At 38.4% G+C, this 19,180-nt stretch overlaps 1 protein-coding gene across 2 annotated transcripts in view; it reads right to left on the bottom strand.

Moving 5' to 3' along the window:
• MLLT10 (myeloid/lymphoid or mixed-lineage leukemia (trithorax homolog, Drosophila); translocated to, 10) overlaps positions 1 to 19,179 on the bottom strand; it is a 132,114-nt gene extending 112,935 nt beyond the window's left edge. For both annotated transcript variants that reach the window (XM_009887132.1, XM_009887133.1), the window contains exons 1-2: positions 18,926 to 19,179; positions 15,092 to 15,171 (exon numbers count right to left, since the gene is read on the bottom strand). In XM_009887132.1, the coding sequence (XP_009885434.1) occupies positions 15,092 to 15,171; positions 18,926 to 19,094 (249 nt within the window). In that variant the 5' untranslated portion in view covers positions 19,095 to 19,179. The remainder of the gene's footprint in view (positions 1 to 15,091; positions 15,172 to 18,925) is intronic.
• Position 19,180: the final 1 nt, after the last annotated feature.

Genomic DNA, 19,180 nt, shown 5'->3' with positions numbered 1-19,180 from the left:
GGATCTCTGTATTCACCAAGGCGGTCAATCACAAAGACGTGCCATGGATATAATCAGCACAGGTGCACATACTGTGGCTGACTTCACAGTCCCTGCTGACTCTCACTTAGCCTGAGAGACCAAAAACAATCTCACTTTCTGTCTCAGAAAAAGGAGGTCAGAAGTTGACTCATCCCTGAAATTCTCCAAGACTGCATGCCTGGAAACATGCAGTTTGACATCACATTCTTCTGACATACACCAGGAAAACGTTTCCAGTATTGCTGCCTCAATCAAGTTCCTAATATCAAGTTTATCCCTACGTGTCCTACAGCAGCGTGAACCAATTCCACATCACTTCAGAGATGACAGAAATGGAACAGATTTGACATACGTTCCACGTCAACTGCTCCAAATGACATGCAAAGAAACACCATTATAGGAGATCCTATACCTAGGAATCACCTTATTAAAACCTTTATATATTCCCAAATTAGGGACAACTCAAAGCATACCAATCTAACAAGTTTTTTAAGAAACTGAAGAACAGTCTGACCATCAGATGCAAGCTTAACACCATATCCTTCAAATGGAGAGGGACATCTGGCATCAGGACAGATCTCTGTTCTCTGAACAGTACCATTCTCCGTTACCAGCTAACTGGCAAGTCAGAAGATAAAGGAGCCTACGATGCTAGAAGTGCCTCAGAAACAGACTGTCCAAACTTATTTGAGGAATGAGAAATCCCATTCCTGAAATTCATATGGCTGAAGCATATCTTGAGGGCTATCTATTCCTCTCAACCTGTAAGAAAATTTATATCAGCAGCAAAGAGGCTTTCACAAAGGGTAGAACAGAAAAGCTCTTAAATTATTTTTGCTCTGTATATTGGTATAGACAGCTGCATGCATGAAGAAGAATCTTTAGGATTGCTCCTTTTTGTCTTTTGCTTCACTCATCCCTCCTTCACATTCATCCACTGAAATCACCAGCAATTTATTGATAGGCAGCATTAAGTTTATGCTGAAATTTAGAGATAAAAGTGGTTGAAAACTTCTGAACCATTCTATAAGCTGCCTGCAAACTGGGAGCATTACACCTTTTTTTTTTTAAAGTCAAGATTATAAAGATTTCCTTGCCACTGAAATGAACTGATTAGTTCATTTTAAACAAACTCCTACATACGCAATATGCATGTGAGCTGTATCTTAACACTCCAGCTCCCCAAACATTAAATACTAGGTGCTGAGAGAACTCAGTAGCAGTAGGTTAACTTCAGTGAATTCCCCATATACTGAACTACATTCTCAAAGCAAGCAGCCCGGTATGTATTGATGGTGACAGTGCAATAAAGTTTGTTCCCACCCCAAAGCTGCAAGCTGGCACCTTAAAGGCAAGTGAGCGGACATGATATATCTATCACTGAGACAAGCGAAGCTGTTAACATAGTCTATCCTGCCCCACCTCTGCAACCCTGTGGAAGTTTGACAAAGATTTTCACTAGTGGCAAAACCAGTTTTGGAGGTTCTCTTCTTCCTTCCACCTCTCACTTAATCTCTCCCTCCACCACTCCCTCAGCTGCTGACCCAACTATCTGTAGGGCTGCCCCCTAAACCAGATCAGTGAAATGGAGTGAAATGAACTTTTTAACATTTTTAATTCAGATCGTATCACTGATGCAATTTAAGCATAATCCACAGTCAGTTGTATCAGCAAAACTGAGGGCAGGGAACATAGCACTGCAGCATTAATAATTAAAGAATCAGCAAACTTCTTGGGCAAACTTTATCACAAAATAAACAAAATTAGAATTATCACAGGACACTGAGCAGCAAGAGGAACTGAACCAGTCCTTTATGCAGAAGAGTTAAGCGTGCTCCATTCAGTCTCTCCAGAGCTCGGTTTCAATTAATTTCTTTTTGTCTCATATCTCTAATAGGACTCAGGTCCGTTACGTCTTCCCTCATTACTCCTCTGCAGCCCTGGCTGTAACCAGTCAGAGAAGATACAAGACAGAAAACTGAAGTGTAGGGGGGGAGCTTCGAGAGGGGAAGAAACCTTGAGTGCAGGGCATCCTGCAGAGTATTCTCTCGCTGGCAAGGAGCAATATGCCTGCCCTTGGCCCTCATGGAACTGGACAACTGTGCAGATACTTGCACTCTGATGACTTCCACTTCACCCTCTAGGTTATGAGCCTAACTCCTTCCCAGCCTCCACGATCGCAGGTTCTGTCACCCATTTCTACTCTCCCAAGTTTCAATATGCATCACATAGTAATACCAGTAGCTTTGCCAGGCAGTGTGCCTCATCCCTTGAGACAAGCAACTAGTAGATAATTTTTTTTTTTTTTGAACTAACACTTTATTATGAGTTTTAAAATCTTATGGCAACATAGCATTTTAAAAAAAAAGTTACAGTTTCAGCTGAGAATTTGCAAAGTGATTGAAAAAAAATCTTAGGTACTTTCAAAATGCTTAAATGCATGTTGTTACAAAGGATGCTATAGGGGAAAGGAGAGGAGACAGTTGGGTGTGTATGTCCAGTTAATTTCTTATCATTTATTTTCTTTTTTAATAATTCTTATTATTTATTTCCTTATTTTAATATTTTTGTTCATGTAGTGTGTCCTGCTTCCAGTTTACTTATGGATGGAGCTTTAAGTGACCAGCAACAGCTGAATCTCTCTACTAATAAACAAATAAACCCATCTTCCTAAACTGAGTTAGTTACAGTCCAATTTGGCTCCACTGCATCGTGCCACAAAGATTTCCCCCAATTTTAGATAAATATGCCTTTCCATTCTAACCAGGATTAACAGCTACCTTAACCACCAGTAGATAACATTAGACAAATCTAATACTGGACTCTTTTTGATTAAACTAACTACTAATTTTTCAATTGGAAATACACGAAAGGCATAGAGAAGCTGATTTAATCTAACAGACTACCTTATTCATGTTGAAATGAAGAGAAAGAGCAAGAGACACCTAGTAGACAGGGAACATAAAGAGAGATAGGAACAAGACTATACAAGTAGGAGAGGAGAAAAAAATAATAGTGGCAATATAGCATTGTTCTTCCCTCAGGGTTCTGTAAATTTGGAGCAAGTTTCATAAAGCATCATCTGCAGACATCCATTATATGCTGTCTCTTGTTATAAGAAAACAAAGATTAAAGAATTCTTGTGCAAGTAATTTACTGAATTCTGGTCCAAGGCAGGCCAGTGGAACCATTCACCTGAATAATGACTGTCAACCAAGTAAAGTCTTGCAGGACTGAATTCTCAGCATTGCAATGAAGCAATAAACTGTGTGTCTCAATATGACCTGTTAACCTAAATAACACAAGAGGATCTACAACAGATTAAATAGACCACAGTTCCTAAAAGTTAGCTGAGAAATCAGGCTGCAGTTCCAGCAGACTTTACTTCAGGCTCTCTTTAAACTAACATAATTGCACAATGCTGCCAAAAGAAGATCACTGTCCATCCCGTGCTGTGTACTTTCTACTGCCTCCCTTGCACTGGGAAGAACATTCATTTGACCACATGGAAATCCTAATCAGCAAGCTAAAATACTTCCCCCCCCCCGCCTTTTTATCCGGATCGCTTCTTTGAGCCATCTTTCTGTAAGGACACATGAACAACAATGCCAGATTAAAAAAAAAAAAGTAACAGGAACACAGAGAGGGAGTATGGCAAGGACACAACCACCCTGCTCAAGAGGTGTGATCATCTATGCTTGCTCTAAGTAAGGAATTCCAACAGAGCCTTAAAAAAAAAAAAACCCAAAAAAAACCCCCACACAAACACACAGCAAAACATCGCCACACCCGCATCCCCCCCAAAAAAGAAACCAAACCAAACAAAACAAAAAAAACCACACACCACACCTGAAACAGACTAATTTAATTCCAGTAGTAATATAGATATATTTCTTTGGCCCAGCCCCAGACATATTTATTAAGTCAATTTTGGTTTGATATTTCCCTGACATTCATATATTCCAAGTTTTTTAACAGGCATCAGCCATAGACACAAACTGTTTAGTTTACAAGCTTATTTTCCCTCCCAAGCTGTACTATATCCAGCATGATACCTCTGCTTCCAGAACAGTTTTTTTTTTTAATCCAAAGTACATTTTGATCACAGAATTATTGGTTCATATTGCTTGACAACAGCAAGCAAACAGTATTTAATGGAAAGGAACAACTTTAAGAGATTGCAATACATGCCCCTTAGAGTTACAATTAACAAAACAGCAAGTTACACAAAATCAGTATCACAGTTCTTGAAACCTGACACTCAATCTCTTTCAATCCTTTCATTAAAAGGAGGTAAAACTTGACATACAAAACATTTTATTCTGCTGCTCCTGTTAATCATTAATGAAACAGCAGCCTGGTTAAATCCATTTGGTTTTGTTCACATTTTAGTGAAAACAAACCCTGCACACACTCCATTAAATTCTTATGACTTTCTTAAAATCAACCTAGGAGGAGAGAGTCAGCTGTCAAGTAGTAGTCATTTTATTGCTTTTCTTCTGAATTTGCTTCCAAATACATCCATTTTACAGCATGTCATGCTACTGGGTATTTCTGTATATACCAAAATGCACTAACTCAACACACTCCTCAAAAGCACATGGGCAGATTTACAAAGGTAAGCAAAGCAACTGATCAGAAGGGTCAAATGGCAGCCCCTGATGCTCTCAGCGACGTTGTCTCCCATTCATCATGAGTTGTGGAAGCCTGCAGCACACCTGAGTGCGTCCAGGTATTCATGTCCCAAGTTCTGTGGCACAGCTTCACTTATCTTCACCAATACTGCACCCAATTTTGTCTCACCCTTGGGTGTTAGCAGAAGGAAACATGTAAGTGTCACCTCTAATACTCTTTATCAAACCTAAGATGATCTTTCCCAATCCTATAGACTTTGAATATGTTAGATAGTCTTATACACTACTATTTCAGATAACAAAAAGTATCTTAATACTGGTTAAAAATCTGGTTTAGAAGGGTAAAGATATCCATATGGGTAGTTATTGCAGTTATGTAAAACAATTTAATGCTGGCAGGCACATACCCATCATTGTAAAAAATGTAAAAATTCCGGGGGGGGCGGGGGGGAGAAGGGATATCTAGAAAACTCCAGATACAAAGTTGATCACAAATCATGTCTCGAGTTTCAGTTATGCCAATGCTGCACATACGTCATCCTACCTATATGTAACTGGTTGAAGCTCTTTATTCTCTTTTAATGAAAAATTATCTCCTACACTTCGAATGTTTTTGCTATTTATTTTCCTTCTCCCCCAAAGGGTGTGAAAGTATTCCATGTTGTCCAGTGGAAATAGTCCTACATTTTCTCATCTTCCTTTTATACTTTTCTTTCTACATCCCCCTTTCCTGTAGTGTTTTGGTCCATTTCTTTGATAGGAAAAAAAAAAAGTTAAAAAAAACACCAACACACATACACTGAAATGAAAACACTGAAAATAAGAAAAACACTATTTCCCCCCCAATAAACCTGGGAAAAAAATGGGGTCATTTTAGTGATTAGTTTGGTTTAGATTCAGGAAATATGGTACTGAACAACCAATGTAAACATAGCTCCCTCTTTTAAGAGAAGCCAAATTCTAAAGATACTTACATTAAAGTGTACTAATTACACCACAGACAACTAGATTATACTTAACAGAAAACCTAAGTGCAATTCAGCTAATCAGAGGGTATCTACAGAAGAACAAATGCCTTAGAGCCTAAAAAGAAACAGTTTTTGCAAGATCAGACAAACAGAAGAAGAAAAACCCACAGATATTTGCAGCATGGTGTGAACCAGTATACTGGAAATTTAGATCTTGGCATAAATTCTATCAATAGATGAGAATTCACAGGCAGTTAGTACAAAAACAGACCCAGCAACAGGATGCGTACCAGACTGACCATGTCTACATCTGCTGGCAATAACCTACCCCAGCCCTCAATCCAGTGACATGTAGTTTTTCCATTCACCCCTTCAAACTATCTTCTATGAAGCAAAACCTATACTGCCAACATACAAAGACTAATCAGAAAAGATTACCCTCTCAGCCCTTGAAGCCTCCAGAAAGTCCAATAAAAGTCACAAGCATCCACAGATGCCGCTGAAATTACTGAACTTCTACTCACACCAAACTTAGGCTATCTATTCATACTAAATCCCTTTACTCTGATATTTTACTAATCTTTAGTGTTCCTTCCTTAAAACCAACTGGGTATTTTGAAAATTCCCATTAAAGTTTATTTCTGATTTTTTTTTACACCCTGTGCTTTATAATACTTGCCAGAGTCAAAGCTTCATTTTTCACTACAGTAAAAAGAACAGATTGCATAACCCATTTTCCAAAGGCTTCTATAGGAATACATGGCCCAGCCAACACAGAGACTGCTATCTACAAAACGAAATCCACATTTTCTTATTTATCAGTTTCTAAACTACAGCTGGATAGCAATATACCTTATCGACAGTCTCAACCTGCAGTATCTTAAAACCTTACTTATAAACCCATGACATACTCACCTTCAATACTTTGATCTAATTGGCTCTATAAGTGATAGCTTGCAAGCATGCAAGTATTTGAAGCAGAAGTCAGCAAGTAGCTAACTATACAATTTTTCAACCAAGGTATCTGAAGAAAAGCAAACTAAAGTTGCAATGTTTCCAACCTATGATTCACACCACACTACAGTATTTATAAGCCACAATGAAGAACCAACAGAAATCAAAAGATCTTCTGCCACATTCACGAATCCCCAACTGGCTGACACCACTAATAGAGCAAACGAACGCATACTGTCAGTACTTCTCTTCCAAAGTGCTATGTTCTGCAACTTGACAACTTAAGAAATTAAGTCATCTCCATCTTCAAATAATCATTTCTTGATGCTGACAAATTTGCCAAATCTCTGCCCCATCTCTATTCAGTCATCTGTCCCAGGAGGAGAGAAGTTTTTTTTTAGAGCAGACAATTGACAGGTAAAAGAAAAAACAGACTGACTACCTGAAGCATTTCGGGTTTTATACCCGGATAAATTAGACACTCGACCTAGTTCTCCTTATCAAGGCATCAGATAAAAATATATGCAGATTCAGTTAGCTCTGTCAAAAACATCTACTACAGATAATAAATTTACAGGCTATGACAAGAAGATTAGAGGCACTCAACATGCAAATCAGCATTCTTCCAAGACCATCCAGTCAGTATGTACTACAGGTGACATTCAGTCATACTTTTACTCAATACATGTAAGGTAACTAGAAGAGAGATAACGTGCAGTACAATGTAACACAGTGATGACACACAGCATGTATCAAGATCTGGCTACGCCTATTTCGGAAGTCCAAAGCCATAAATCTCCCACTACGTATTTGGGACTAGTAAGCCCTGCTAGATGTTGCAGGAATCCAAATTATAAACATACACGAAGTTTAAGATTCACACATTGATCTTAATTGAAAGCATCAGAAGGCTATAACAAATACCTGTCATGTTTGGCTGGATTTCCAACTAAACACCCAAGCTTTTGTTATCAGACTGAAAATATCCTACTGACCCAATTCAATCTAGCTGAAGTAAACACAGTATGGGATGGTTCTCTTCCCTGTCCTGCTGCAACATACCACAGCTGTACCCTAAAAATTCCTAGGTATAAAATGCTAGCATGCATTTTAAGTAAGGTTCCTCGCAGTTGAGGAGCTCCTTGCTTACTTTAGAGACACTTCTGCTGCCAGTGATTTAATGGTCTAACAATGAAACAAACAGTCAAAAAACATTTCTGCATAAGAATTAACCAATCCCTGTAATGGAAAACATTCTGCTCTCGTCTCACTTTGGTTAGTAATTTTGCCACAGAACCTTTAGAGCATTTACTAAAGAACCTGCTATATTGATATATTGATATATTGTTATATTGATACCTGTGTTAAAAATTTTTGATCGAGTAGTACTTGAGTGATCAAATGCTATGTTTTGAAGTCTGAATACTCTACATATCCATATTTAGCTTAATGTAATTATAAATTACCACAAAAACAAGGTGTACATTTAGGTAAACTGCAGCTAATCAGCAGAGACAGCAGAGACCTTTTCTGCTGTACTGAAGTGCTTCAAATAAGCTTATGAACTCAGCTGTGCTTTTAGAAACCAAGTAGCAAGTATGCATACAAGCAGGCAAAAATGCAGCACGCAAAACAAAAAAAAAAAAACCATGAAGGCCACACAATCAGACATAGCAGTAATACTCCCACTTTGATATGGACAGCACACAACACAGCACATAAGGATCAGTTCACTGGTTGGACTGGAAGACACACAGAAACTATACTGCACTTCTACAGCACCTTCTGCCCTTTGTACTCCTAAACTTGATGACCAGACACTATGCAACCCTAAGAAATTCTGTCACCTTCTGAGTTGCAGTGCAATAAGGTTATGTCTCTGTAATCACTGTGTATACAAAAAAAAAAAAATCTGAACAGGAAAATTTCTTGTACTCGTGAAATGCAAAGCAAACACTCACCTACCTGTGTAACAGACAAGAAATACACATTACTCAACCCACAGCATTTCAGAATAAAAGAAGTTTCACCTTCACCACAATTAGAACAACAGAAATTCCCTATATCATTCCACTTTTCTCTCTCTAGCTCTATTCCGTCCATATTTTGCACATTACCTCTCCCAATTATTATCCTTATCTCAAATTCCTTATGCACCGCTGTTGGGCACCAAAAAGACTGTGATGGGCTGACCCTGGCTGGACGCCAGGTGCCCACCAAAGCTGCTCTATCACTCCACCTCCTCAGCTGGACAGGGGGGGAGAGAAAAATGTAATAAAAAGACTCATAGGTTGAGATAACGACAGGGAAGAGATCATTTAGCAGTTACCACCACAGGCAAAACAGACTTAACTTGGGGAAAATTAATTTAATTTATTACCAATCAAATCAGAGTAGGTTAACAAGAAAATAAAAACTAAATCTTAAAAACACCTTCCCCTCTACACCTCCCTTCTTCCCAGGCTTAATTTTACTCCCGATTTCTCTACCTCCTCTCCCTCCAGTGGCGCAGGGGGATGGGGAATGGGGGTTGTGGTCAGTTCATCGTATGTTGCCTCTGCTGCTCCTTCTTCCTCAGAGGGAGGACTCCTCACACTCTTGCCCTGCTCCATCATGGGGTCTCTCCCACAGGAGACAGTCCTCCACGAACTCCCACCCCAGAGACATCCACTGTCCCTGCTCAAGAACAAACAAATTACAACAATCTGTTCAAGTCTCACATGTTAGTTTCAGACTGACCACATCTCTCAGGCTGCATTTTGACAAAGGGTTTTCATATCTTCAAAAAGGGATGAAAAAATTCAATAAATGTTCACTATAATTTGTTAGGAGCTTTCTAACTTTCCTGTATAATCATGTTCAATAACATAAAATTATTTTTGCAAAGACCTAGGTCTGAATTTTCCAGCTTTTCTGTCCTTCAAGCAAATGAAAGAATAAACAAGGCTACAAAGTGACGAGCATATGAAATCCCTACACATCAAGGGACATCGAACCGTTACATGACATAAAATGCCCCCCCTTTTTAAATATGTTATCCCAGAGGCACTACCACTGTCGCTGATTGGCTCAGCCTTGGCCAGCAGTGGGTCCGTCTTGGAGCCAGCTGGCATTGGCTCTATCAGAGATGGGGGAAGCTTCTAGCAGCTTCTCACAGAAGCCACTCCAGTAGCCCTCCTTCTACCAAAACCTTGCCACACAAACCCAATACAACATGCTGTGCCCAAGTATCTTTAGTCAGACTTTTTATTCCAGTTATCCAGCTATAAACAAACATTCACTACCTTCCAGACTGCATGGCCATTCAGACGGTGGTGTTGTTTTGGGGTTTTTTTTTGGGAAGGGGGTAAAGGGGAAGCAGGAGACTATTGTTAATAAGCAGCAGTTTCCCATATTTATAAAAAAAAACTACTAGCAATTTATATTTTGCAGTCATTTTTCCTTCTCTTATTTAGAAGTTTACTATTCTGATGGGTGTAAAAGGCACACAAATAACAAAAGAACATAGGTCAATTTTTCTGTTGTATGCTCAAAACTAAAGCAATTTTTCTACTACTTGTTATAGTATTCTTAAAGTAGTTGTAGTAATATTCTGATATAAAATGTCCTTTAAAGAAAATTATGGCTAAACATTGAAAAAATATTCCTTTCAAAAATTCTTTAAGAATTATTTCAAGAGTTATCTTAAAAGAGAACGCATAGGATATTAGTCTTGAACGATTTGGTAGCCAGTATTTCAAATTGAAGAAAAAAAGAAAACAGCAAGTTTTCTTCTTCTAAAATTAAGTTTAGTTCACCTCTGTTGTGACCGTATTTATCAATGTCCATTCTAGTTTACAGATATAGGTGTAATAACCACACCAAAACTGATTCTAAACACAGGAACACAGACCCCATTCCCCTGGAGGCAGCCTGTTGAGCCAGAGCTGCCAGAGCTCTTATCACAAACCTATCTGCATATCAAAAGCCTACGTTCCCATTTCCTCCTTCTTTGCCTCCTTCTGTTTCAGCAAAAGGCAAGTAATACTACACCTATGGTCATTTTATACTACATAAATGCTGGGGGTGGAGTGTTAAACTATGGATACATCATACAACTTGTAAGAGCAATTCTAGAGTAACAAACTTGTAGATGCACGTGATGCAAGATTTTTAAAAAACGGGAGCTTGGAGAGAACTACAACCATGGTTATATTAAAGATTTTTTAAAAAAAAAGAAACCTTGAGTGTTCAGACAGTGGATCATCTGTGCAACAGATGCACGAACAGCTCAGCTCTGGCAGGATTACTAGCAGGAACCTGCCACTATGAGAGCACAACATACCTGAACTGGCTTTGGAGGTAAACAGTATAGCTGCATTTCTACAGCTCTGAATCCTGAAGTTTTAAGTACCATATGATCTAAACTGACTCTGCAATGACGGTCTTTTTGTCTCCGCATAGAGTTCCAAGAAACACATGTGCAAGTACAGAGACTCCAGTTACACTAGATTCAGCTGAGATCCAGATGAATACTATCTCAAATCTTATGTGACTAGCTCCACAGGGAGTCACAGCCCCCTCAACACATTCCCCAGGACTAAAATCCAGGTGGCTTTACTAGACCAGTTGTAGTGTCATGCAAATGTGCCGACTCAGTTCAGAGTCAGTACTGCATTCAACTTCATATGCCACCCCATCAAAAAGAACTAACACAGAAATGCCAAGTGGAAAAAGCACCACCTTTATGACATTAGACTAACTTGTACCAAGTCCAAACTTATTCTTCCAGATGCAATGACAGGCTTATAACATATATATTCCAGTGAAACAGAACAACAGCATATTAATTCACCTGCGGTGCTATAAACAATCCAACCTCACATGTACAAGCTGGACTGTGCTTGAGGTAGTAAAACTTCCTGGAATTTATAACACTGAAGTTCAGTACTGAGATCTCCTGGTCTCTCTGAATCGAGCTGGATTCACAATGACCAGCATCTACACATAGCTAATAAGCCTGATCAAGCTAACTGTTTGTGCAAATGTTGGATGCCTCTGTGCTGCCTGGTTTCTCTATCACATGGATTATTCCAGCTCCTTCATGATAAGCACGAATAGTAGTAGCTTGTAGTAAACCATAAACACATCACCTATTTATATCCCACTATATACTGTAATTAAATCATTCTTAAAATAAGACCATCAAGAAAGATGTTTGGTACATAATACAATGATGGGGAAAAAAGCCTTTCTGAACAACAGTTGAGCTACAGTTCCTAAACTCAGCTTCTCTAGTCTCTCTCTGGATACTAGTACTCCAAGTCCCTGGACACCATCCAATTCCCCAAGTCAGGACCTGAAGTCCCTTACGTACTACTCCATATGCATACATCTTCACACAGACGCTAATATCACTTTTTCCTACATCAACATGCATCTGCCCTGCTTTTTGATTCGGAATTTCAGGTACATCTGAAGACATCAAAAGGGCCCACTATGCAGGGTAATAACAGCTGGTGCTGACACAGGCAACACTGGGAGCAGTTGCCACCCATCATGAAGACAGTCACATTCCAAGCTCATCACAGGTCTGCTAAAATAAATTAGCTGACTTAGGGAAAACTAAGACTTTCCAAGCAATAGTTACAAAACTTACACAGTGATTGTAAAAGGTGTGTACTGGGACCACAGCCTTCTATTTATTATGTACTACATATGCATGATTATAAAGTAAGTCAAATAATTACCAGACACCTCAATATGTCCATTATCAAAATAGTTCAGGTTTACAAAAATTGCAGTTTCTCTCACATGCACAAAAACATGACTCTGCTAGTGCCAAGAGTCAGTATGACTCGCCAGGTATGGAACTGTACTCTCCAACTAGTAGTTGACCATTCAAAACCCAAGACACTGGCTACCATCTCACTATCAAAAACGCACAAGTCAACCAGCCAGGAGGTTTGCGTGGCTGAAAAAAAAGTAAAAGAAAAATTAGCCACTGCTTTCACTGACAAGCAGTGTGTACCAGCTTAGCAGCAGAACACAAAACAATGGGAACACTGTAGACATCAGTGTATAACAGCTGAAAGTATATGGGAAGCCAACCGCTTGAACCTGCTGTTAAGCAAAGTTCTCCTGTGACTCACCTGAGTTACATGCTCATGAGTTAATCTATTCCTTTCAGTTGCTAAAGTAAGACTAACTTTAGTGCAAGCAACTAACCCTGGTCTCTTACCAAAATGGATTTATTTACCCAGTAACTGCATCTTAAAAAACCAACCAAACAAAAAACCACACACAAAAAAAAACAAACCAACCACCCCTGTTGCAGTTTCACCTCAGCTGGCAACTACAACACCAAAAAACACAAAATACAGAAATGCAGATAGCATCAGCAGGGAAAAATACGCCTTGAGTGCAAGACTCAGGTCTTCTTAAAGACTAAAAATAAGTAAGTGGAAGCATGTTCAATGTAATACAGTTAATTTAATTCTGGGTTTGTTTCTAAACAGAAAGGCCAACAGAAAAACTAAGCTTCAGTCTCCTACGGCGGTGATAAGGAGGTTTTCTTTTGCAAGTAAGCGCATTACAACTTCTGATAAACTGTTTACAATAAGTTCTGGTTTTCATACTGAAGTCAGAGGTCCAGTTTAGTTTTTGAATTTTAAGGGCTTCTCCAAGACACCTCAGATACAGCCACCACGTTTCTAATTCACTAATATACAAGTAGTTGTTAAAACTTCAACTGTTACTAATCTGTTCTACCTCACAGGCTATTAGTTTCACTTAAGAACCATTTAAACTTATGCTGTATTACAAATGGGAAAGATTTATATTTTTTTTTTAAAACAAGATCAGTAATCAACTTGTTGAACTGTACCATAAATAGAACCCATTAGGTAGAAACAAGAATAGAATAGACCAGGCAGAGAATTCAGTTAAGTTCATCACTATTCCTTCTTAACTTCAAACAGCAAAGAAAAGCAAATGCCTACCCAAGCTTTTCTCTTTGGTAAATTCAAGAAATCAAAGGAATGTGGCGAGACATTGTTTATTTTAGAACACAGTACAGTTCTCCTTCATTCCTTGTGTCAGGAGAAGCCAGGAATAACTATATCCTAAATCCTGATGAGAATTCCCTATCATGCACAAGAAAAATCCTCCTGCTAGCCACCATCTCTCTTTCCCCCCCTCTACATTTTTAACTTTGCTGTCAACCTGTATACATCAAACTCAGCAACGTTAAAAACGCTGCTCTTAAAACTTTACACTGCTGACAACCTACCCAAGAAAAGAAACAGCCTTTCTTTAGAAAGAGTGGAGGTTTTGATTTTCACTTGACAAATACTTGGAGAGCACATAGAAATCAATCCATCCTTGCTCCCACCAACAGGTCTGGTTTGGAAAGAGTAACAAAGTCTAGGTTGATACAGCATTATGAAAATGTTAACGGCAAGTTGGGAAAAAGTAGAGGAACAAGATTCATTAATCCTGTGCCAAAAATTCACACAACATTAAGTCATCCTACCATTTCCACAGTACTTTATATTTGAAAAGGAAATAGGTACAGCAAACAGCTCATGTAAACGCTCTGCCAGTTACTGACAGTAACTGAAAATTTGGTCTCAGGCTCTTCATTTGCCTTCAGATATGAAAGTCAGAAATAGTTGACACACTCCCCCGAGATGTTGCACCACCTTTTCTTCCAATTTTTATATGAAAGATATTTTCAGAGGCAATTGAATAGCTTAGTCTTAGTGAGTTCTCACTCTTAGTAAGACTCTAAATACTCTCACTTTATCTTTTGCTGGAAGACAAACTAAGAAGTGCCAAGTAGTGAGAAATGTGATTGTCTTTTTCTAAAAATGCCTGATATCATGCAGCTTGATCTAATAACATACAAGCCAGAAAAAACCCTCAGGTAATCAAGCAGGGGAAAAAAAAAAAAAAAAAAAAAAAGGTGTTAGGGTTGTTTGTTGTTGTTCAGAAGGATTATTTGAATCCCCAATGTTTACCATAAAAAAAATAAAAAGACAGAGAAAGAAAATGTTTCTTCAATTAGAAGTAGCACATTCCAAGTAATCATAAGATTCCAAAATTAAGAATACTACTTATTGGTTAAGGGTTCCTAGACTGAATCTTTCAACTGGGAATCTAAAGTTGCTGTAAATGAAAACTGGACACAGATTCTATTTCCTCCCCATATCTAACTATAAAATATTAAACTGAATAAAATTACATAAAACCCGCACCACAGATAAGAAGAAAATAACCTTTGAAACAGTTGGGGGGAAAAAAACAAACACACACCTTACCCCAGAAATTGCCAGAATACTTAGACATTTACATATTTCCACTTTTTTTTAAAAAAAAAAAAAAGATGAAAAAAGAAAACAATACTTTCTGAATAGCATCTAGATGGAATTATGACAGAAAGCTAAGCTATTTTCTATTATTACTGGGATACTTGGGTAAACATTAGCCACACAAGCATTATAACTAGCATTACTTAATAAACAAAACACATACCACTCTGGCTGCTCTTTCCTGAGATTCACACTTCCTGCAAAACCAAGGTCCAGTGGGTACTTGAACAATTCCATAGCAAGCTGTTTTGAACAAGACAAAATATTTCAGCAAAAATAAGCAGCACTACAGTACTACTAATATGAATGTTATAAAAAAAGCTTAGTATTAGTTGATCTCACATCATTTTATTAAGTCAAATTGACATCTATACATTGCACATGAAATCCTATCACAATGGTACTAGAAATGAAGTTCAATCAGCTTCCACTTAAAAATTTATGCAAAATTTGTTAAATAAAAAAATACTGATCGGCTTGAAAATTAATATAACCATTCAAAAGCAGCAGTGTTTCATATGTGATCTGTTTTGCTATTTATTTAGCAGCAAAACAGGTAAAACACTTCACAATAACACTCATCATTTATAGTAAAGTATTTTTTAAGAGAAAACTAAAAGCAAGTTAACTTTGTCATAAGACATTCCTACACTTAGTTACAATCAAGTTCTCTTACTCTTTATGAATAAAATAACTTGTCTTAAGTTGGAAATCCATAATAAACTTAACAAAGATCCAAAGCTTGCCTTTCTTTTTTTCCCCCTGAAAATTTATATGGAGCTGTAAATATAAACTAAACTGAGCATCAGGTCTAGGATCAGTTGCAACTATAGCCAGGCTAAAAAAAAATAAACCCTTAGGAAAGATATTTTGAGACACACAGGTTTCTCTGCAAGATTGTCATCTGTATTTTTATAGTATACAAAAAACCCAGGAGTTTGATAAGAAATTCCACAGAAAGAGATTAGTAATTTGGCAATACTGTTCATGTTTGAAATCCACAGACCAAGAAACTTTAAGAACTGCTGAGGGAATGAAAACATAGAACACAAGTGCTGTGAATATATTCTAATATCTGTATGGGTTTAACAACTAATAACAACGAATCAAAAAGCCAAACATTTTCCTAAAAAAAAAAAAAATCCTGAATCTGACATCATAGTTTTAAATATCCCAATTCCCAACAATCATATGTTATGCAAATAAGAAAATCTGGTTTAAGTGTATAACTAGAAAAAAAATAGATATGATAAATTAATAGTTAAGAGAAAAGTTGAGATTAAATTAGTATCTTCTAGTACATATGCAAAAATACTATTGGTTTTGTGCTAGCCTGAAGAAGAAAAAAAAAAAAAAACACAAAAACAAAAACAACACACTAATGCAATAGTACCATAAAAAAACATCTGGCTAATACACCTTTCCTTCCATGAAAGAGAGTCAATAAAATCATTTCCTATTATATACACACATGTAGTCATATTAAGATCAGTTGTCAGGTTTTCAAATACATTACCCAAGTACTGACACACCAAACTATATCAATAAGCCCTTCCTACTGTACAATAAAGTTCTTTAACATGAGAAAAAAACATCTTGTTTTTGTTGCGTCCATATTAACCACAGATGAGGGAGACTTTGAATTCCTCTTTAGAAATTAAGACAGAGACTTTAAATGTGCAATCACACATTTAAATTAGCAAGAGACAGTGCGGAGTAAGAAACTAATTACAGAATGCAACTCAGAGACAGGGCTGGCAATTAGATCCAAAGGAAACACGAGTCAGGCAAAGACCAAAGTTGAAGTGAAGTACTTTTATATCTGCACACGTAACAGAGTACACCTAAAGCCTAAAAAAGCCAACCACATGCTTGTGCTCTGATACACTGTGATATTGTTTATTGAGTTACAGGACTTCCTTTGGCTTATACTTCCACTACCATGCAAAGTTTCTTTAAACACACAAAGACATTTTGTCCTCCATAACTTACCAATGACTTAACACTTAAAAAGCCGTTTCCTCTGAACTAAAAATAATTGTAAGAACAAAAAATGCAGTTAATAAAGTCTCACAGGTAATACTGCTGTCTTAACTTAAAATAAGGACTACCAACTTTAATCAGGAGGACTACTACTTCTACTATAGAAAGACTACAAAAAGAGTGGACATGCTTCCTCTACCACCTTCACATGCATCAAATCCAAAACATAAACCATCAACAATATAGTAAAACAAAACATACAGCTCTTCTTTTCTTAAGACCTCTACAACAGCATCTGGATTTAGAAGAAGCAGTACTTTGCACACTTTGTGCCAGATTCAAATTCAGATTTGGATCTGAACTTTTTAAAAAAAAAAAAAAAAAAAGCAGTTCAATATTCTTGTACCCAACTTACTGAAGCATGTCTCTATATTAGGAATACTTCCTAAAACAGACTTTTGTTGTTTCCACTATTTCAGATCCAACTGCTGCTATCATCAAATTCTTTCACTGAAAATATTAGCAAGGTTCTAGATGCAAAGGAAGACGCCCAAGATAATACAAAACTAATAGCTGGTTCAGGTATGACTTCTAAAAGTATTTGCGTTTTAGTGGTCTTTTTCACAACCCCAAGATTCCACAAAAGCAGAGTTAACTTACTGGTTAACATTACTCAGCTCCTAAGCCAACAGAAAACTGATTCAAAACCAGACTAATTTCCTAGATCCTGTCAGCTCTCCTCTGCATTCAATCCAACATTAACAAGAATAACTGAATTCTTTTCCAGATCTCCTGAAATTATTACTATTTCTTGCTATTTCTTGTCAGTTTACAGAGGAGCATATACCTGAAACAAACAGTTACTATATAATCTTCAACACAATTTAAGACCAAGCATGAGACACACAGTAGTATTTTCACATGTGCTAGGCATTCAGACTAATGAACTGGATGTTGGATTTTCCATCTCCTCCAATTTGTTCACCATCTAGAAGGAGTCAAAGGGCCAGCCACAGAGTTCACATGACTGCTTGGGAGTTGACAGAGAGAAACTACCATCTTATTCCTTATTTCTGCTACCGTAAAGCAAAAGTCATCATAACTTCCTTTCTTACAATATAAGCAGCAGAATCCAGTCTCTCCCTCTGCTCTCACAAGAAAGGTCAACTCACTGCCAGAAACAAAGCAATCACACATACAGGGAACATGCCAGCTCCTGAGTTGAGCTGGAAACCAACCAACCAGCCTCCACTAATCCAAACAAATCCAGCATCAGCCGTTCCGACTAGCACCCTCCCCCTGCGGAACCACAACAGGAAGTCTCTTCATCTACCAGGAAACATCAGCCAAATGACATTCAAGGAAAGGCAGGCAGAGGAAGAAATCACATGACAGTTAAGTCTTTCCTGCACACTGCTCTCTTCCAGTCCTAAACCCTCCTCGTCTATTGGCTGCCCGTCAAATATTTTTTTTTCTAACTTGGGAAAGGCAAGGACAACAGGGATTGAGTATAGAAAGACAGAGATACGGCAACAATTGCCAGAACAGAGACTAGTAAGAAGTTCTGCAAAGGAGAGGAGTTTTAGGTAGTCTTTGGACTGCTGCAGCTAAGGTTGTTAACACGGTGTAAAGGCGGACTGGAAAGGATAGACAGAGAATAACTACAAGGGGAGGAGGAAGGAGAGAAAAAAAAACTGGAAGGAGGGTTCTTCCTTTCTCATAGCCATAATATAGTAAGTCTCACACGAGGGAAAAGACAGACAGACTGGAAAGACATAGGATGACAGGACTGGTCAGACCAGAAAGCACGTGGCCCTAGAAAGAGGGAAATAGGGTGACAAGAAGGAGCTGAGATGGGGATGGAAAAGAAGACGGGGAGAAAAACGGCCAAGGGTGGGACACGGGGGGTAGGGGGGGGGAAGTAGGCCTAAGAGCAGAGGACAGGGAGCATCAAGAAGGAAGGGGCGAAGCTGGAGGCCAGAGCAGGCGAGCTGGCACTCACCTGCCTACTCACCTTGATGCACTGCGACATTGCAGCCGTGCCCGTCGCAGTAGACAAGCGGGTTCTCGGCCCAGCCCCTCTCGTCGGAGCACACGCAGCAGCCGCCGATCATCTCCTTCATGCTATTGGAGAACTCGCCCTCCAGTGACACAGGCAGCAGCAGCGGCTCGCTAGAGACCATCTAAGGGTTAAAAACACCGTCGTCAACAACACACACGCACACACACGCTTCACCCCCTGCCTGCCCCCTCCCCCGGCGGTGTCTCC

This window comes from Charadrius vociferus, unplaced genomic scaffold, assembly GCF_000708025.1.
Source record: "Charadrius vociferus isolate BGI_N301 unplaced genomic scaffold, ASM70802v2 scaffold126, whole genome shotgun sequence".
Lineage (NCBI taxonomy): Eukaryota > Metazoa > Chordata > Aves > Charadriiformes > Charadriidae > Charadrius > Charadrius vociferus.
The sequence above is the reverse complement of the archived record's forward strand: the minus strand, read 5'-3'. Positions and strand labels throughout refer to the sequence as shown.